The following is a 20,264-nucleotide window of genomic DNA, read 5'->3' on the forward strand; positions in this document are numbered from 1 at the left end:
AATCACAGCGCTCCGTGTTGATTTGACAGATTTGTTCGTGTCAGTGAATCATCAGCTCCTCACACTACAGCGACCAGCAGGGGGCGACACTGACACCAGCAGCTCTTTGTTTCTCTTTGCACTGATGATGTCGTGATGATGATGATGTGATGATGTCATGATGATGATGTGATGTCATGATGATGTCATGATGATGATGTGATGTCATGATGATGATGTCATGATGATGTGATGATGTCATGATGATGTGATGATGTCATGATGATGATGATGTCATGATGATGTCATGATGATGTCATGTGTCAGCAAACGCTGATGGGAAAAACTGTTACTGACCCTGAACAAGTCTCATTAAAAGAACCAATCTAGTTCTGATCTCCTGAGTCTGATCTTATCCAGATAACTTCAGGTTAAACTCTGCTCATTATCCAGATAACTCCAGGTCATGGACAGTTGATTACTTTGTCCACCAGGGGCAGTATTTCAGCAGCAGTCCATGTGGAACAGACACACTGTCTGTCCCTCTGTCTGTCCCTCTGTCTGTCTATCTCTCCCTCTGTCTGTCTATCTCTCCCTCTGTCTGTCTCTCTCTCCCTCTGTCTGTCTCTCCGTCCCTCTGTCTCTCCGTCCCTCTGTCTGTCTCTCAGCCTGGTACAACAGTAAACAATGAGACAAAGGTCTGTCTGTTCTCTGGAGGCAGAGCTGAAACCACTGCACTGTTGTCCTCAGTCTGACAGGATCGTACAGGAGTTTTCAACACCTCCCAGGAGTTTCCAGGACCTTCCAGGAGTTTCCAGGACCTTCCAACACCTCCCAGGAGTTTCCAGGACCTTCCAGGAGTTTCCAGGACCTTCCAACACATCCCAGGAGTTTCCAGGACCTTCCAACGCCTCCCAGGACCTTCCAGGAGTTTCCAGGAGTTTCCAGGACCTTCCAACACCTCCCAGGACCTCCCAGGATCATGGAACCTCAGCATGTGTCGTCCAGCTCTCAGCAACAGCAGCAGCTTGTGAGGAAAAAGGTGAAGAAGAGTTTTACTGATTTAAAATCTCCTTCAGATAGTTTAGTGTTGTCTAGTGTTGTATATATACGTATATATACACATATATAAATACACACGTGTACATTTACGTATATACACACATATATAAATACACACATGAGTATATATACGTATATACACACATATATAAATACACACGTGAGTAAATATACGTATATATAAATAATATTGTCACTCATGAGCCACAGCGTTAATAAAATCACTGCATCATAAAAAAAATAAAATAGACTAAAATTGTATTTTTTTATTTTACTGAACAAATGAATTAACATTAAAATAAAAACTTAGACTCAGAGGAAACAGCGCCACCCTGTCATTGGTCTTCACTCAGTGGTCGCTGGCGGTACTGCACCTGGTGCTCCGTCTTCCTCCGGACTCTAATTGCGCATGCGCAATGAGATGAATGGCCGCTGCACCTGACGGCCGAGCAGGAAGTGTGGCGGACACATCCAGGACCGTTAACCCCGCTCGGTGCCTTCGTGTCATGTTCCGCGGGCCACAGGACTCCGTCTGACCGTCCACACTGTCCCCTCTCCGGTCTGAGCCTGCGGGAAGCTCCGCTCCTCCCTCCGGTCCTCACTCCGCTCCTCTCCGCCTGTCGAGCTGCAGACCCCGCTGCTACAGAGCTCAAGCCCCGGTGAAGCTCCGTGAAGCTCCGTGAAGCTCGTCCACTGCAATGGGATGCTGCGGTAGCACGGAGGTAAGTACGGTCCGGTCCGGTCCGGTCCAGCTCCCCGGTGCTCGAACGAAGAGCTCCGGGCCGTGTTTGTTGTTGTATCGGTGCCGGAGCTCAGAGGCCCGGGCTGGGATTAGAGCCAGCAACCGTAATCCAATTAGCTGCTGCCGCTGGAGAGAGGCGGGACACCGGGGTCTGAGAGCGGAGGGTCGGTGAGGACGAACCGAACCGAACCGAACCGAGCAGAACCGAACCGAGCTGCCCGTCCACACTCATGTGTGTGTGTGTGTGTGTGTTTCAGAGGACTAAGAGAGAGTGGCGGCCTCTGGAGGACAGAAGCTGTACTGACCTTCACTGGTTCATCCTCTTCACTGTCTTCTGTGTCGGCATGGTAACGGCCGCCATCTTTACTGTCTGTCTGTCTGTCTGTCTGTCTGTGTGTGTGTGTGTGTCTGTGTGTGTCTGAGTGTGTCTGAGTGTGTGTGTGTGTGTTATTGTGTGTGTTAGTGTGTGTGTGTGTGTGTGTATGTGTGTGTGTGCGTGTCTCTGTGATTGTGTGTCTGTTTGTGTGTGTGTGTGTGTGTGGGTTAGGGTTATGTGTGTGTCTCTGTGTCTGTGTGTGTCTGTCTGTCTGTCTGTGTCTGTGTGTGTGTGTGTGCGCGTATGTGTGTGTGTGTCTGTCTGTCTGTCTGTCTGTGTCTGTGTGTGCGTGTGTGTGTGTGTGTCTGTTTGTGTATGTGTGTGTGTGCGTGTCTCTGTGATTGTGTGTGTGTGTGGGTTAGGGTTAGGGTTGTGTGTGTGTGTCTGTCTGTGTGTCTGTGTGTGTGTGTGTGTGTGTGTGTGTCTGTGAGTGTGTGTGTGTGTGTTAGTGTGTGTGTCTGTGTGTGTGTGTGTCTGTTTGTGTGTGTGTGTGTGTGTGTGTGTGTCTTATCTTCTTTGTCTTCTTGTCTTTGATGAATAATGATTGACAGAGAGCTGCTGCAGCGCCACAGTGTGGACTGTCTGTTATTGATTATCGATTGATCTGCATAAGCCCCTCCCTCTAACATATTAGTGGTGCATAAGCCCCTCCCTCTAACCATTAGCGGTGCATAAGCCCCTCCCCTTAACATATTAGCGGTGCACAAGCCCCTCCCCCTAACATATTAGCGGTGCATAAGCCCCTCCCTCTAACCTATAGCGGTGCATAAGCCCCTCCCCAAACATATTAGCGGTGCATAAGCCCCTCCCCCTAACATATTAGCGGTGCATAAGCCCCTCCCTCTAACCTATAGCGGTGCATAAGCCCCTCCCCAAACATATTAGCGGTGCATAAGCCCCTCCCTCTAACATATTAGCGGTGCATAAGCCCCTCCCTCTCCCCTTGTGTCGTAGGGAAGTATCTGTGGTTTCACAGTGGCCACAGGTGGCGCCGCTCGCCTCGTCTTTGGCTACGACAGTTACGGAAACACGTGCGGTCGACGCAACGAACACATCGAAGGAGTCCGACTGAGCGGCCTGGACCACACGGACAGGAAGTGAGTCACTGACTGTGAGGGTGTGGCCATCATCTGTCAATCACCTCATACTGTGAATGTGTGTGTGTTGATTTGGACTCCTCCCCTGACTCCTCCCCTGACTCCTCCCCCCACAGGTACGTCTTCTTCCTGGATCCTTGTAACATCGACATCGTCCAGAGGAAGATCCGCTCCATCTCGCTCTGCGTCTCTTTGTGTCCTCGTCTGGAGCTCAGGACGTACGCTGACCTCCAAACCTTCGCCATGGTTAACGGTGAGGTCACGCCTGTCACGTGATCATCAGCTGTCAGCAGGTGTGTGGGTGGGCGGAGCCTAACCTGTCCCTTGTGTGTGTGTTGCAGGCTCAGAGTTGTGTTCATATGAACTGGCGGCTCACAAATATCCCGCTCTACCTGAGAGGTTCAACAAGTGTCCCAAACTTCCTGTTCCGCCCAGGTACGTCGTCACACTCCTCAGGGTCAACGACCTCTGACCTCTCTCTGACCTCTGACCTCTCTGCGCAGTAAACCTCTGCCCGTGTTTAACCGCTGCACGCCACTGGACGTTTCCTGTTACACAAAGTTTGCTGAGGCCGTGGTGACGTTTGTGGGCGACAACAGTTCCCTTCACCGACTGATCGCAGGCGTCGCCGCCAGTAAAGAGATCATCGTGGGACTGTGTGTCCTCGCGCTGGGTGAGATCATCTCTTCATTATTGATATCACACCATTGTGAGCCGTGAGTGTGTTTGACCTCTGACCTCTGACCTCAGTCCTGTCCATGACCCTGACCATCATCGTCCGGTTCATCTCCACCGTCCTCGTCTGGATCCTCACGTCGCTGCTGGTGCTCGGTTCTCTGGGTGAGATCACGTGACTTCCTGTTAGCTTGTGTTGCTTTGTTTGTAAACGTCCTTTCATCTGTTTGTTTGTTTGTTTGTTTGTTTTCAGCGGGGACTAGCGTCCTCTGGTGGCTGTACATCGACCATCGTCTCAACGCAAACGATACGGCGACTAAAGTCACCAAGGAGACAAAGGAGGAGGCGGAGCTAAGCAGAGATGCTAGTCAGGCACTGCTCGTCTACGCCGCCGCCGCCACCGTCTTCACTGTACGTCCTGGTTTGAGCTCTGTGATTGGCCGGTTCCCACTGACGTCAGCGCGGTGTGAACTCTCTTGTGAACTCTGTGTTCCAGATCATCGTGCTGCTGCTGATGCTCTTCATGAGGAAACGCGTGGCGTTGACCATCGCTCTGTTCCACGTGGCCGGAAAAGTCTTTGTCCACTTACCTCTGCTCACCCTGCAGCCCTTCCTCACCTTCCTCGTCCTCCTCGTCTTCTGGATCTACTGGATCCTGGTGCTACTGTTTCTGGGAACCACAGGTCAGTCAGAGGTCACACACTTGGACCACAGGTCAGTCAGGGGTCACACACTAGGACCACAGGTCAGTCAGGGGTCACACACTTGGACCACAGGTCAGTCAGAGGTCACACACTTGGACCACAGGTCAGTCAGGGGTCACACACTTGGACCACAGGTCAGTCAGAGGTCACACACTAGGACCACAGGTCAGTCAGGGGTCACACACTAGGACCACAGGTCAGTCAGAGGTCACACACTAGGACCACAGGTCAGTCAGGGGTCACACACTTGGACCACAGGTCAGTCAGGGGTCACACACTAGGACCACAGGTCAGTCAGGGGTCACACACTTGGACCACAGGTCAGTCAGGGGTCACACACTAGGACCACAGGTCAGTCAGGGGTCACACACTAGGACCACAGGTCAGTCAGGGGTCACACACTAGGACCACAGGTCAGTCAGGGGTCACACACTAGGACCACAGGTCAGTCAGGGGTCACACACTTGGACCACAGGTCAGTCAGAGGTCACACACTTGGACCACAGGTCAGTCAGGGGTCACACACTTGGACCACAGGTCAGTCAGGGGTCACACAATAGGACCACAGGTCAGTCAGGGGTCACACACTTGGACCACAGGTCAGTCAGAGGTCACACACTAGGACCACAGGTCAGTCAGGGGTCACACACTTGGACCACAGGTCAGTCAGAGGTCACACACTAGGACCACAGGTCAGTCAGGGGTCACACACTAGGACCACAGGTCAGTCAGAGGTCACACACTAGGACCACAGGTCAGTCAGGGGTCACACACTAGGACCACAGGTCAGTCAGGGGTCACACACTTGGACCACAGGTCAGTCAGAGGTCACACACTTGGACCACAGGTCAGTCAGGGGTCACACACTTGGACCACAGGTCAGTCAGGGGTCACACACTAGGACCACAGGTCAGTCAGGGGTCACACACTAGGACCACAGGTCAGTCAGGGGTCACACACTAGGACCACAGGTCAGTCAGGGGTCACACACTAGGACCACAGGTCAGTCAGGGGTCACACACTTGGACCACAGGTCAGTCAGAGGTCACACACTTGGACCACAGGTCAGTCAGGGGTCACACACTTGGACCACAGGTCAGTCAGGGGTCACACACTAGGACCACAGGTCAGTCAGGGGTCACACACTTGGACCACAGGTCAGTCAGAGGTCACACACTAGGACCACAGGTCAGTCAGGGGTCACACACTTGGACCACAGGTCAGTCAGAGGTCACACACTAGGACCACAGGTCAGTCAGAGGTCACACACTTGGACCACAGGTCAGTCAGAGGTCACACACTAGGACCACAGGTCAGTCAGGGGTCACACACTAGGACCACAGGTCAGTCAGGGGTCACACACTTGGACCACAGGTCAGTCAGAGGTCACACACTAGGACCACAGGTCAGTCAGGGGTCACACACTAGGACCACAGGTCAGTCAGGGGTCACACACTAGGACCACAGGTCAGTCAGGGGTCACACACTTGGACCACAGGTCAGTCAGAGGTCACACACTTGGACCACAGGTCAGTCAGGGGTCACACACTTGGACCACAGGTCAGTCAGGGGTCACACACTAGGACCACAGGTCAGTCAGGGGTCACACACTTGGACCACAGGTCAGTCAGAGGTCACACACTAGGACCACAGGTCAGTCAGGGGTCACACACTAGGACCACAGGTCAGTCAGAGGTCACACACTTGGACCACAGGTCAGTCAGAGGTCACACACTAGGACCACAGGTCAGTCAGAGGTCACACACTTGGACCACAGGTCAGTCAGAGGTCACACACTAGGACCACAGGTCAGTCAGAGGTCACACACTAGGACCACAGGTCAGTCAGGGGTCACACACTAGGACCACAGGTCAGTCAGAGGTCACACACTAGGACCACAGGTCAGTCAGAGGTCACACACTAGGACCACAGGTCAGTCAGAGGTCACACACTAGGACCACAGGTCAGTCAGAGGTCACACACTAGGACCACAGGTCAGTCAGAGGTCACACACACTTGACTAAGTATTATTATTTACAAATCTGCTGAACTGACCCCTCCCACAGGTGAGCCAGTGCAGAACCTGGATTCAGGTGTGACAGAGTTCAGACTGACTGGTCCTCTTCAGTACCTGACCTGGTATCATGCTGTGGGTCTGATCTGGATCACTGAGTTCATTCTGGCCTGTCAGCACATGACTGTGGCTGGAGCTGTGGTCACCTACTACTTCACCAGGTCAGTTCACACCTTCGTATGGAAAAACATGGGCCATGTTTTTCGTGGGTTATCAGGGGTTAGGGGCGTGGTTAGGGACAGTGTTAGGGGCGGAGTTAGGGGATACAGCGCGTCGTCATGGCACAAAAAAACCAAAACACCACACATGACTCTGTAGCTTTGTGTACGAACCTTTCAGACTAAGCTGTGGTCATCTTGGCGACCTTGAGTGTCTTGAAAGGCGCCTTGAATATAATGCATTATTATTATTATTATTATTATTATTATCTACGACTTCACGTACAGAGTGACCTTGTGTCTTCCTCAGGGATAAGACACGCCTCCCGCTGACCCCCATCCTGTCGTCCATCCTGAGGCTGCTGCGCTTTCACCTGGGAACTGTGGCTAAAGGTTCCTTCATCATCACCGTGGTGAAGATCCCCAGACTCCTGCTCATGTACATCCACAACCAGCTGAGAGGAAAGGTACAAAGTCAACAACAGGTGACGCTGCAGGTGGGCGGAGCTTGCCTGTGATTGGTCACTGTGTGGTCATGTGTTTCAGGAGAACGTCTGCGCTCGATGTCTGCTGAAGACGTGTATCTGCTGTTTGTGGTGTTTGGAGAAGTGCCTCAACTATCTCAATCAGGTTAGCTCAGCTGTCCTTCAGCTGTCTGTCTCTCACCTGTCTGTCTCTCACCTGTCTCAGGTGTTTGGGTGTCTTCTTTTTCCCAGAATGCATATGCAGCCACAGCCATCAACAGCACCAGTTTCTGTTCGTCAGCTCGCGACGCCTTTGTCTTATTGGTGGAAAACGCGCTGCGCGTCGCTACAATCAACGCCATCGGAGACTTCGTCCTCTTCCTGGGGAAGGTGTGGCTCAGTCAGGGGGGCGGGGCCTCGTGATGGGTCAGAACAGATGATGATGGTTTCCTTCTGTCTTCAGGTCCTGATCGTGACGTCCACAGCGTTCGCTGGCGTCCTTCTCCTCAACTACCAGAGAGATTACGCAGAGTGGCTGCTGCCGCTCGCCATCGTGTGTCTCTTCTCCTTCCTGGTCGCTCACTGCTTCCTGTCTGTCTTTGAGATCGTGGTCGACGTCCTTTTCCTTTGTTTCGCCATCGACACCAAGTACAACGACGGTTCTCCAGGGAAAGAGTTCTTCATGGACAAAGCTCTGATGGTGAGGTCACAGTGAGGTCACAGTGAGGTCACAGTGAGGTCGTCACAGTGGGGTCACAGTGAGGTCAGAGTGAGGTCACAGTGAGGTCACAGTGAGGTCACAGTGAGGTCGTCACAGTGGGGTCACAGTGAGGTCACAGTGAGGTCGTCACAGTGGGGTCACAGTGGGGTCACAGTGAGGTCACAGTGGGGTCACAGTGAGGTCACAGTGAGGTCGTCACAGTGGGGTCACAGTGAGGTCACAGTGAGGTCGTCACAGTGGGGTCACAGTGAGGTCAGAGTGAGGTCACAGTGAGGTCACAGTGAGGTCACAGTGAGGTCGTCACAGTGGGGTCACAGTGAGGTCACAGTGAGGTCGTCACAGTGGGGTCACAGTGGGGTCACAGTGAGGTCACAGTGGGGTCACAGTGAGGTCACAGTGAGGTCACAGTGAGGTCGTCACAGTGGGGTCACAGTGAGGTCACAGTGAGGTCGTCACAGTGGGGTCACAGTGAGGTCACAGTGAGGTCGTCACAGTGGGGTCACAGTGAGGTCGTCACAGTGAGGTCACAGTGGGGTCACAGTGAGGTCACAGTGAGGTCACAGTGGGGTCACAGTGAGGTCACATTGGGGTCACAGTGAGGTCACAGTGAGGTCACAGTGAGGTCGTCACAGTGAGGTCACAGTGGGGTCACAGTGAGGTCACAGTGAGGTCACAGTGGGGTCACAGTGAGGTCGTCACAGTGAGGTCACAGTGGGGTCACAGTGAGGTCACAGTGAGGTCACAGTGAGGTCACAGTGAGGTCACAGTGAGGTCACAGTGAGGTCACAGTGAGGTCGTCACAGTGAGGTCACAGTGAGGTCACAGTGAGGTCACAGTGAGGTCACAGTGAGGTCACAGTGAGGTCACAGTGAGGTCGTCACAGTGAGGTCACAGTGGGGTCACAGTGGGGTCACAGTAAAGATGTCATGTGATCACTCATGTTATTCTGACTCCTCCACACAGGAGTTTGTGCAGAGCAGCAGGAGGTTGGAACGGGCTGTGGATCGTGGGCGGAGCCGGGTAAAGGAGGCGGTCTCTGAGGAGGCGGAGATGAAGTCCATGGTGAGTGACAGTGAGAGCAGAGGGGAGGCGGTCAGCGTAGCAGAGTGGGAGGAGCTTCAGGAGTTCCAGGTGTACTACCTGTTGGTGGCGGTGCTGGTGGACTGGGTTCTGACGGAGCAGAGAGACTTTGTCCTCTGTCTCACTGAGGACATTGTCCTCTTCCTCTGTGTCTACCTGCCCACCTCCACCCTCTTCCTGTTTGTCAGTCTGCTGCACACGCCAAGCCCCGCCCCCTCTGCCACCGCCACAACATCAGACGCCGTCACCACCACATGCTAACAGGTGTATGCTAACAGGCATGCTACACATGAGTGGATGAACACTGATGCATGCTAACAGGTGTATGCTAACAGACACTGCTGCACATGAGTGGATGAACACTGATGCATGCTAACAGATGTATGCTAACAGACACTGCTACACATGAGTGGATGAACACTGATGCATGCTAACAGGTGTATGCTAACAGACTTTGCTACATATGAGTGGATGAACACTGATGTATGCTAACAGACTTTGCTACATATGAGTGGATGAACACCGATGTATGCTAACAGACTTTGCTACATATGAGTGGATGAACACTGATACATGCTAACAGATGTATGCTAACAGACACCGCCACATGACTGGATGAACAATTTTTTTAGTTTTTAATGTGTTTTCATTTGTTAATTTGGTTTTTCATGTGTTCTTTTTTTTTTCATGCGTTCATTTGGTTTTTATGCGTTTATATGTTTGTTTTTTATGCGTTCATGTTTGTTTTTCATGGGTTCATTTGTTTTTCATGTGTTCATGTTTGTTTTTCATGTGTTCATATGTTTGTTTTTCATGTGTTCATTTGTTTTTCATGTGTTCATTTGTTTGTAATTTCATGCGTTCATCTGTCGTTCATTTCCTCGCCGCAGTGCTTTACAGCAGACTGAGACGCACTTCTCCTCAGTGTCCAGCAGAGGGCGCTCTGCCTGCTGTCACAATACTGAGTCAGCTGCCTCAGCTTCTTCAGGACGAGGTCACGAGGTCATGACCTTTTCAGTCGTTATACCCATGACATGTGACATCACAAGGTGGCGCCCTTGTGACCTCAGTCCTGGTTACCCATGATGCTCTGCTCTGAGGTCATGTGACCGAGTCTACTCGTCTGTGTGTTTCAGGCTCCGGGGACGAGTTCAGCTTGACCACAAGGAGGCGCTGGACTTAACCCAGAGACATTGCAGAGGTTTATTTTTACCAACGTGTGACATGTTTACTTGTTTACAGGGAAAAACTTATTTTAATAACAAATTGTACAAACGTAACAATGTAACAAAGCACTTTATACGGACGCGCTGCCTGACACGTTGTTTTTTATAAGTCATTGAACGCATCGCGCTCACTCATCAAAGGGGCGGAGCCTGAGTTCAGGTCAGAGCAATGTGTCTGATTGATTAGGAAATCTGATCTGTCACGATCCAGCGATCAATCGATCGATCAACAATCGCTGGTGGCAGACTTGGCTCCGCCTCCACCTGAGGACATCGACCTCCCGTCCACATGGTGGCAGTAGAGCTACATGATGAGTCATGCTTTATGACAGTGTCAGCTGACGTTTTGTCCGGAGCTCGAAATCTTTTAAAGAAAATCCAGAGAAGAAGACGACCGATGAGTGTGGGCGGAGCTTCCTGTGGAGGTTAGTCAGCAATAAACTGCATCATGTGACCACGTTATCATCAAAAAGTCTTCCTCTTCCTGTGTTTGACGTCAACATCAGCTGGAGGATATCGGACATGACGATGACTCAGCAGGATTTTCTCAGCTGATGGGAGGACGTCGTCATGGAGACGGACACGAAGACGGCGTGGAGTGTGAGCTCCACTCACGTGAACACCACCACCTACTGGACAAACAGAGAACTGCAACGTGTTCATACCCAACGCGTCATGTTATTCACGCAGTTATCATGACTCAGCGTCATGTCAACAGTTATCATGACTCAGTGTCATGTCAACAGTTATCATGACTCAGCGTCATGTCAACAGTTATCATGACTCAGTGTCATGTCAACAGTTATCATGACTCAGCGTCATGTCAACAGTTATCATGACTCAGTGTCATGTCAACAGTTATCATGACTCAGCGTCATGTCAACAGTTATCATGACTCAGCGTCATGTCAACAGTTATCATGACTCAGCGTCATGTCAACAGTTATCATGACTCAGCGTCATGTTATTCACGCAGTTATCATGACTCAGCGTCATGTCAACAGTTATCATGACTCAGCGTCATGTTGTCAACAGTTATCATGACTCAGCGTCATGTTGTCAACAGTTATCATGACTCAGCGTCATGTCAACAGTTATCATGACTCAGCGTCATGTTGTCAACAGTTATCATGACTCAGCGTCATGTTGTCAACAGTTATCATGACTCAGCGTCATGTTGTCAACAGTTATCATGACTCAGCGTCATGTTGTCAACAGTTATCATGACTCAGTGTCATGTTGTCAACAGTTATCATGACTCAGCGTCATGTTGTCAACAGTTATCATGACTCAGCGTCATGTTATTCACGCAGTTATCATGACTCAGCACAACCTGCAACTCTTCTTTCGAGGCTAATGCAAAGCTAAATATTCCCCCTGGGTTATGCTAATGTAAATCCTCCCCTGGGACTAATTCTAAGCTAACTACCCTCCTAGAGCTAATGCTAGAGCTAATAAGCTAACAATGTTTATATTTAAGTGTGACGGTGATATTTTCAGAAGTTAGCAGGTCACTTTATGCCCCGCCCCCTTCACTTACTCGGCTCTAACAGCATCATCAGAATGATTAAAGTCATGTGACTGATCTGAATTGATTCTGTTCATGTCGTCACGCGTGAAGCTAATGCTACTCTTGATACATTTAAAAACATAAGCCAATCAGGTGACGTCAGTGACCACAGGTGACGTCAGTGACCACAGGTGTGACCACAGGTGACGTCAGTGACCACAGGTGACGTCAGTGACCACAGGTGACGTCAGTGACCACAGGTGAGGGACAATCCAACAAAAGAGACGTCTCATTTAATTCAGACACAAATAAATTGCGAGATTTAACGTAAAGCTTTCATTCTTTTTCCCTGAAGGTGTCACGTTTTATTTTAACGTACGCTAATAATGTTAGCATTAGCTGATAATGTTAGCATCAGCAGATAGAATTAGCACACATGGTTAGCTGTTGAATTAACAATGAGTGTTGATTTTCAATGGGTTCATGTTTGTAGTTTTAGTTGTCGGTCGTCATGGTAACCACGCGTCATTGTTGCATGTTTTCACTGCTGCACATCTGGGTTTGACTTAACTCAGGTTAGCCTCAGATTAACCAGGGTTAATGTGGGACGGACTAAACGAGATGGCGTCAGGTGGAAACGCCACTAAAAAAAAAAGTTTTCTTTACTTTAACGTTGATTTTTTTATATTTATCATTTTATATGTATATTTGTTTTTTTAAGGAAAATAATAAAATGACATTTTAAAAAACGTTTTTGTAAAAAAAAAAAAAACTTCAGTTGTTTTGAATGAATTATGTGAAAATACATTTCAACACTTGTGAACTTATTCATAATATTATGAATAATAATAATATAAATACAAAGACTCACTTTATAAACAGACTTTTTCAAATAAACGGTAAAACATGAGATCAATTTTTAAAAAGTGTGTAAAATAAATGAATTTGTCATTTTTTGTGTGAAATCCTGCCCCCTGGTGGTTGGTGATCACATGACTTGGTCTGTGAGGTTGTAGGTTCAAATCCCAGCAGATACAGGATTATGCAAATGTACTTGTTTTGTTTTCCAGAAAAAAAACATGGGGTCATGAAAAGGTCGTTTGTGCTAATTTTAGCAGCTTAGCTAAGATCAGAGTTAGCATGGGGCTAACAGATTCACCACTTCATCAGGTTCAAAGGGGGCGGAGCTTAAACTCACACCAGCAGAATGTTTTCTCCCTGTGCTACATGTTAGCTTCTGTTTGTTAGCATCGTCACCAGACCTTCATACTGTCGTGTATGAAGGTCACAAGAGGCTTCACAGGGGTCAAAGGTCATCGTCGTCCTCGCTGAACATGGTGTCGGGGTCAGAGGTCATCGTGGTCATGTGTCCAGATCTTTCCGTCACGTACTCCCTCTGCTGCTCCTCCAGCTCTCGAAGCTCCGCCTCCAGGCGCTCCAGGTGAAAGGTTCTCCGGTTCCTCAGGAGTCGACCGGGGAACGGGTTCATGTCGTTGAAGGCGATGGACGTCAATCTCCTGAAGACACGAGGTACAGCTGTGATCAGTCACTGAGGCTGTGAGCGCCCCCTGCTGTCTGCTGTGTGTGTGTGTGTGTGTCTCACCTGCTGTCACAGATCGTCTTGGTGAAGAAACGCAGATACTGATAGATCTCAACGCTGTCGTGGATCTTCAGGATGTCGTCCTCTTTGTATTTGAACAGAGCCAGAGCGTACCTGAACATCACCTGGACACACACACACAGGTAACACACACACACAGGTCACACACACAGGTAACACACACACACAGGTCACACACATAGTTTCACACATACACACACACACACAGGGAACACACACACACAGGTCACACACACGGGTAACACACACACACACATAGGTCACACACACACAGGTAACACACACACACACACACACAGGTCACACACACACACACACATAGGTCACACACAGGTAACACACACAAACATAGGTCACACACACACACAGGTAACACACACACCTCAGGTACCTTCAGTGTTCAGCAGCGCGGTGCGTTCATGTGTCATGTGACAGCGCGGTGCGTTCAGGTGTCATGTGACAGCGCGGTGCGTTCAGGTGTCATGTGACAGCGCGGTGCGTTCATGTGTCATGTGACAGCGCGGTGCGTTCAGGTGTCATGTGACAGCGCGGTGCGTTCATGTGTCATGTGACAGCGCGGTGCGTTCAGGTGTCATGTGACAGCGCGGTGCGTTCATGTGTCATGTGACAGCGCGGTGCGTTCATGTGTCATGTGACAGCGCGGTGCGTTCATGTGTCATGTGACAGCGCGGTGCGTTCATGTGTCATGTGACAGCGCGGTGCGTTCAGGTGTCATGTGACAGCGCGGTGCGTTCATGTGTCATGTGACAGCGCGGTGCGTTCAGGTGTCATGTGACAGCGCGGTGCGTTCAGGCGTCATGTGACAGCGCGCTGCGTTCAGGCGTCATGTGACAGCGCGGTGCGTTCAGGTGTCATGTGACAGCGCGGTGCGTTCATGTGTCATGTGACAGCGCGGTGCGTTCAGGTGTCATGTGACAGCGCGGTGCGTTCATGTGTCATGTGACAGCGCGGTGCGTTCAGGTGTCATGTGACAGCGCGGTGCGTTCAGGCGTCATGTGACAGCGCGCTGCGTTCAGGCGTCATGTGACAGCGCGGTGCGTTCAGGTGTCATGTGACAGTGCGGTGCGCTCAGGTGTCATGTGACAGTGCGGTGCGTTCAGGTACCTTGCAGCCCTCGTAAAGGAAAGCGTCCCACAGAGGCAGCAGGATGTCACTCGGCAGATTTTCCACAAAAACCACGAGAAACCAGTTAAATGTGATGAGAGAGACGTCGATGGAGAATTCTTCAAAATGAGACGCAAGACGAGGAAGTTTGTCCACAAGGAAGTCCTTCAACACCCGCTGGTCTGTCTGCACACATGAGGACACGTGAGGACACATGAGGACACGTGAGGACAGAGGAGGACATGTGACGACAGAGGAGGACACGTGAGGACATGTGAGGACAGTGTCTCACCTGTGAGGACAGCAGGTTCTTGGTATAATAGTCCTCAGGCATGATGGACTCCACCACGGCCACGAGACACCAGAAAGATTCTTCTTCATTCTGGAGGACGAGCAGAGCGAGCGCTGCTAACCTGAAGGTCACATGATCACATGATCACAGGATGACGTCATCACATGATCACAGGATGATGTCATCACATGATCACATGATGACATCATCACATGATCACAGGATGATGTCATCACATGATCACACGTGTGTGTGTGTGTGTGTGAGAACCTGTTAAGACCCTGGCAGTAGCCAATCACAGGGTTGTGCCAGGAAAAGGCCAATAAGATGCGGCGCAGCTGCTGGAGGGCGGGGCTAGAGGGCGACGAGAAGTACTGATTGGTTGTGAGGGTGCGGTGAAGGTCGAGCTGGATCTGTCTGGACACTGGGTGAGGACACGCATGACTCCTGTCACACAGCTGAGGACATGTGAGGACATTTAAGGACAGGTGAGGACATGTGAGGACATTTAAGGACATGTGAGGACATGTGAGGACATTTAAGGACATGTGAGGACATGTGAGTACATTTAAGGACAGGTGAGGACAGGTGAGGACATGTGAGGACATGTGAGGACAGGTGAGGACATGTGAGGACAGGTGAGGACATGTGAGGACATGTAAGGACAGGTGAGGACATGTGAGGACAGGTGAGGACAGGTGAGGACATGTGGACAGGTGAGGACATGTGAGGACAGATGAGGACAGATGAGGACAGGTGTCCTCAGTACCTGTTGGTAGTGCTGTGGGTGGCGGTCTCTGATGGTTCTGGTCCTGGTTCTGATCACCCAGGTCCAAACCCTCTGACGGTATTCCTGTGGGACGCCACATCGCAGCAGAGTCTTGAGCTCTGGAGACGGACACAGGTCATCACGTGACCTTCCTGCCAAATACTGAGCCCAGCGCGCCAGCAGGGGGTGCTCCATCCTGTCCTGCAGGGGGACAACAGAGGACAGGTGTGTCCAAACAGGACAGTGGGTCAAGTTAAACTAAAATCAAACGTTCTTTGTCTTCATCTGAAGAAAGTGAGATTATTTGTCCTTGTGTCCTTGTGTCCTTGTGTCCTTGTGTCCTTGTGTCCTTGCGTCCTCACCTGCTGCAGAAGATTGTGTGAGCGAATCTCCAGCGCCTGGATCTTTGCCAGCAGCTTCATGTCCTCGATCTCATAATCAGGGATTATTTTAAAGCCATATTCGTCGTGATCTCTGAGGACGGAGACGGAGACAGACGTGAGTCCACAAAGACACATGTCTTCATGTCTTCATGTCTTCAGTGTTTACCTGGTTGTGTTCAGCTTCATCATGCTCTCCTTCAGATCTCCTCTCAGTGCGTCCTGGATCAGTTTGTGGACGGCCTGAAGCTGGACCTGATCCAGAGACTTGGTCTCCTGAAGCTTCCTGAGGACACTGAGGTATCGACTCTCCCCCTGACACTTCCTGGCCTCCAGGTAAGCACACTGCAGCCAATCACAGGACAGGAAACAACCTCTCACTTCCTAAACTGTAAAAAAAGGACCAGGACCAGGACCAGGACCAGGACCAGGACCAGGACCAGGACCAGGACCAGGACCAGGTCTTGGTCAGACTCACCTTGACCATGAGACTCTTCTCTTGCTCTGAGCTCTTCCTCCACAGTCGAGTCAGCTGATAAATCTCTGAGTTCAGGAATTTGTTCTGGGTTTTATACGCGATGATGTCATCCTGAGGATGAGGTCAGATTACAGATGACTGATTACAGATGACTGATTACAGATTACTGATTACAGATTACTGATAACAGATTACTGATTACAGATTACTGATAACAGATTACAGATGGTTCAGTTCACCTTCAGGTTCTCGTTCTCCTGCTGAAGACGTCTGAAGACCTCAGAGTCCAGAAGTCCTGAGGGAGTGGACAAACCTGTGGTCACCTGATCAGACAGTTTGATGATCACCTGACAGGAAACAGGATGTTAAAAGGTCAGAAGAGACCAGAGGAAACAAAAGACCAGTACAGACCAGTACAGACCAGTACAGACCAGTTCAGACCAATACAGACCAGTACAGACCAGTACAGACCAGTACAGACCAGTTCAGACCAGTTCAGACCAGTACAGACCAGTGCAGACCAGTACAGACCAGCACAGACCAGCTCAGACCAGTACAGACCAGTACAGACCAGTTCAGACCATCAGAAGTGGCTCAGATGTTCACCTTCACTCAGGTGGACCTCACCTCCTGCTTAGCGTGGTTCTTGTCCATCAACATCACGATGTCCTCCTGCAGCTCGGCCACCTGAGCGTCTCTCTGAGCGAGACTCCGCCTACGTAGCTCCGCCTCCATCTCCGCCTCCTCCAGTCTGCGTCGTAGATCGACCGCCTGACGCTCGCGGTGTCGCAGCAGCTCCAGACGTTTCTGTTCGTCCTCCATCGCCAAAAACTCAGCACATGCTCGCTTCTCCAGCTGAGCTCCCTCCAGGGCTCTGTGGAGGATCCAGACCAGATCCTGGACCAGGATCAGTCACAGTGAGACGTTCAGGACATCACAACAACAACTGTAACAATAACCATCAGTGAGTTCACCTTCTGAGCTTTGACCTCTTCTATCAACATCTGCTTCTCCTGCTGGACACGAGACATCTGCTCTGAGGACGAGGACACAGTGTCTCTTTCTCTGCAGGGGACAGACACAGTGTCTCTGCAGGGGACAGACACAGTGTCTCTGTCTCTGCAGAGGACAGACGTCGTAGATGAACTGGACTTCTTCATCCTTCTGCTCCAACTGTCCAACAACGACGAGGACTCACCGCCAACCGCTGGATCAGACTCTGGAGTCCTGGACCCTGACGGAAGGACAGGGAACATGTGTTTGTATCTAATGAAGTCTGGATCTACAAGTCTAAAATCTGTGGTAGTATGACAGTAGTACACAGTAGTACACAGTAGTACACAGTAGTACACAGTGTGTACCGGTGGATTTGGGGGAACCTGGCGTTTCTACGTGAAAAACGCTCTGACTGAACTCCTGCGACGACCTCTTCCGAAGGGAGTGAACTGAATTCCTGCAGAAAAAAGTCAGAGAGGATTGTGGGAAATCTATGACATCATCATCATGTTCAGGTGTGACATCACTCACTGCAGATGGATGAGCGGATGTTTGATTGACATGTTGGCGAGCAGAGTTGGCTGTGATGCGTTCGCCGCTTCCTCGCCGACCAATCCCAGAGGACTTTTCAGTGGAGGCAGGAAGTGGTCTGCAAAACACAGGAAACAGGATTCATGATGTCATCAAAGGCTTTGTTTTGAACATCCGTCTGTATCATTTTCAACTTATAGGAATACCTGCTTCAGTGTACCAGTACACAGAGTATATACAGTACACTGTGTATAACAGAGTATGAGTACACAGTATATAGAGTGAATGTGTAAAATAGTAATAGTTGTGTTTGTTTCTCATGAGGAAAAACAAAGACGAGTCTGGACAGGAACACCTGAGAACCAGGTGAGCAGCTTAGGCCACGCCCCTCTGGACAGGAACACCTGAGAACCAGGTGAGTAGCTCAGGCCACGCCCCCAAACATTACATTTTTATTTCCTGATCAAGAAGAATCTCGTCAGAGCATCAAAGTGTTTACTGAAACACATCACTTCCTGTTTCCTGCTACACACACACACACACACACACACACACACACACCTGTGTTGTTGTTGTTGCTGTTGGTGAGCGATGTTAGCGACGTTAGCGACTGTAGCGACAGACTCTCTGGACAAGAAGTCATGTGTCTGTGTTGCCAGCGTTTAACCTGCAGCTGCTGCAGCCAATAGAGCATCAGCTCCTGAGTGACAGCCTATGGAGGGGGAGGGGTTAAAGATGCATCATCAGCCAACAGTGATGTCACAGTTCTTCTTACCTTCAGAGTGAATGTGCGTTCTGGCGTCTTGATGTGGAACAGTCCAGTCTCTGCTCTCAGGGGGTAGCTGAAGGTGGCGCTGCTGAGCTCCACGCGGCCCAGCGGCCTCACGTCCTGCGGCGTGCGGTAGTAGAACAGCTGGTTCTTCTGCTCCTCGTAGGTGAACCAGCGCTGCTTCCAGGACCGAAGTGGACCTCCTTGCTTCTGCAGGAAGCCACAAAGTTTGGGTTCATCTGAAGATGAAAGCCAAGGAACAGGCTCAGTGGTCAGGGGCGTGGCTGTGGGTGGAGTCAGGGACACTTCATTTTCATGGGTTATGGAACACAAAACCTGAGCAGAAGGGGTCTGTTGGTCTTCAGGAGGAGGTGGGTCTTGGTTCTGTTGGTCTGGAGGACCAGGGTCATGGTAATGCTGGTCTTCAGGAGATAATGAATCTTGGTTCTGTTGGTTTTCAGAAGGTGGTTGGTCTTGAAGAGGAGATTGGTTGTTGGTTTGTTGGTCTTCAGATGGTTGGTCTTGGTTCTTTTGGTCTTGAAGAGGAGATTGGTCGTTGATTTGTTGGTCTTCAGGAGAAGGCAATTCTTGGGTTTTTATTTTGTCTTTAAGAGGACTACACTCTTGGTTCTGTTGGTCTTCAAAAGGCGATGGATCTTGGTTTTTCTGGTCTTCAGGACGTGATGAGTCTTGGTTCTGTTGGTTTTCAGGAGGTGATGAGTCTTGGTTCTGTTGGTCTTCAGGAGGATCAGGATCGTTGTAGTGTTGGTCTTCCAAAGGAGCTGGATCTTGGTTCTGCTGGTCTTCAGAATCAGAGATGTAGATTTCAAACTCCTGGTGGTCCTGAAAATGGTCTGTGTTTTGTTCTTGTTGTAGGCAACACACAGAACCAGGGTTTAGTGGATCTGGTTTAGTCGGCATATGTTGATATGGTGCATCTGGTTTGGTTAGAAGATTTTGATCTGGATTTGGTGGATTCTGTGGATCTGGTTTTGGCAGGTCTTTTGGAGGCTGTTTTCCTGTAGCAGCAGAGTCCTTCAGGTCATGTTGGTCAGGTTCAGGAGGATCTGGTTCTGTTGATTCTGGTTTAACAGACGGTGGTTTCCCTGGACTTGGTTGATTTAAGGATTCTGGTTCCTGCTGTAGCTCAGTGGGAAGAGGATCTGGTTTTCCAGGATTGAGTGTGACTAAAGAAGATTTATCTGAGGACTCTTCTGGTTTTCTTGCCATAGTGTCCTGCTGGTGTGGTTGGGTTTCTGCTGGACTCTGGTGGTTCTGGGTCCCAGATGAAGTCCCAGACTCTGTCTTGGCTGTTTGTAGCATCTCCTCGTTATCGTCAGGATTTCCTGCCGCGGTACTTTGATCCATCTGCTGAAAACAAGGCGTCAGATCACCGTCAGGTCTGGACCAGAACCTCAAAACCGGGTCATTAAAAC

The 20,264-nt window shown here is 50.3% G+C and overlaps 2 protein-coding genes across 2 annotated transcripts; one reads left to right on the forward strand and one right to left on the reverse strand.

Annotated features, from left to right (window-relative positions):
- Positions 1-961: 961 nt before the first annotated feature.
- Positions 962-10,292, forward strand: slc44a1b (solute carrier family 44 member 1b; the record flags this gene model as incomplete). The annotated part of the gene is made up of 16 exons (XM_083906437.1): positions 962-1,021; positions 2,041-2,130; positions 3,114-3,256; positions 3,373-3,509; positions 3,598-3,691; positions 3,760-3,929; positions 4,007-4,096; positions 4,185-4,342; positions 4,428-4,614; positions 6,702-6,870; positions 7,178-7,334; positions 7,414-7,497; positions 7,584-7,721; positions 7,795-8,031; positions 9,016-9,114; positions 10,269-10,292. 16 exons carry the CDS (start codon positions 962-964, stop codon positions 10,290-10,292), a joined length of 2,037 nt encoding a protein of 678 aa, XP_083762563.1.
- Positions 10,293-12,971: 2,679 nt separating this feature from the next.
- tbc1d2 (TBC1 domain family, member 2) lies at positions 12,972-17,573 on the reverse strand. The gene is made up of 12 exons (XM_083906344.1): positions 17,507-17,573; positions 17,160-17,429; positions 16,772-16,879; positions 16,533-16,643; positions 16,224-16,399; positions 16,037-16,148; positions 15,675-15,875; positions 15,176-15,363; positions 14,906-15,026; positions 14,614-14,799; positions 13,471-13,592; positions 12,972-13,384 (listed from the first exon to the last, which is right to left on the reverse strand). The coding sequence occupies exons 1-12, from the start codon at positions 17,561-17,563 to the stop codon at positions 13,174-13,176; spliced, it is 1,863 nt and encodes a 620-aa protein (XP_083762470.1). The 5' UTR covers positions 17,564-17,573; the 3' UTR covers positions 12,972-13,173.
- Between the last annotated feature and the right edge of the window lie 2,691 nt (positions 17,574-20,264).

The sequence above is a fragment of the Microchirus variegatus genome, assembly GCF_963457635.1.
Source record: "Microchirus variegatus genome assembly, chromosome: 19".
NCBI lineage: Eukaryota > Metazoa > Chordata > Actinopteri > Pleuronectiformes > Soleidae > Microchirus > Microchirus variegatus.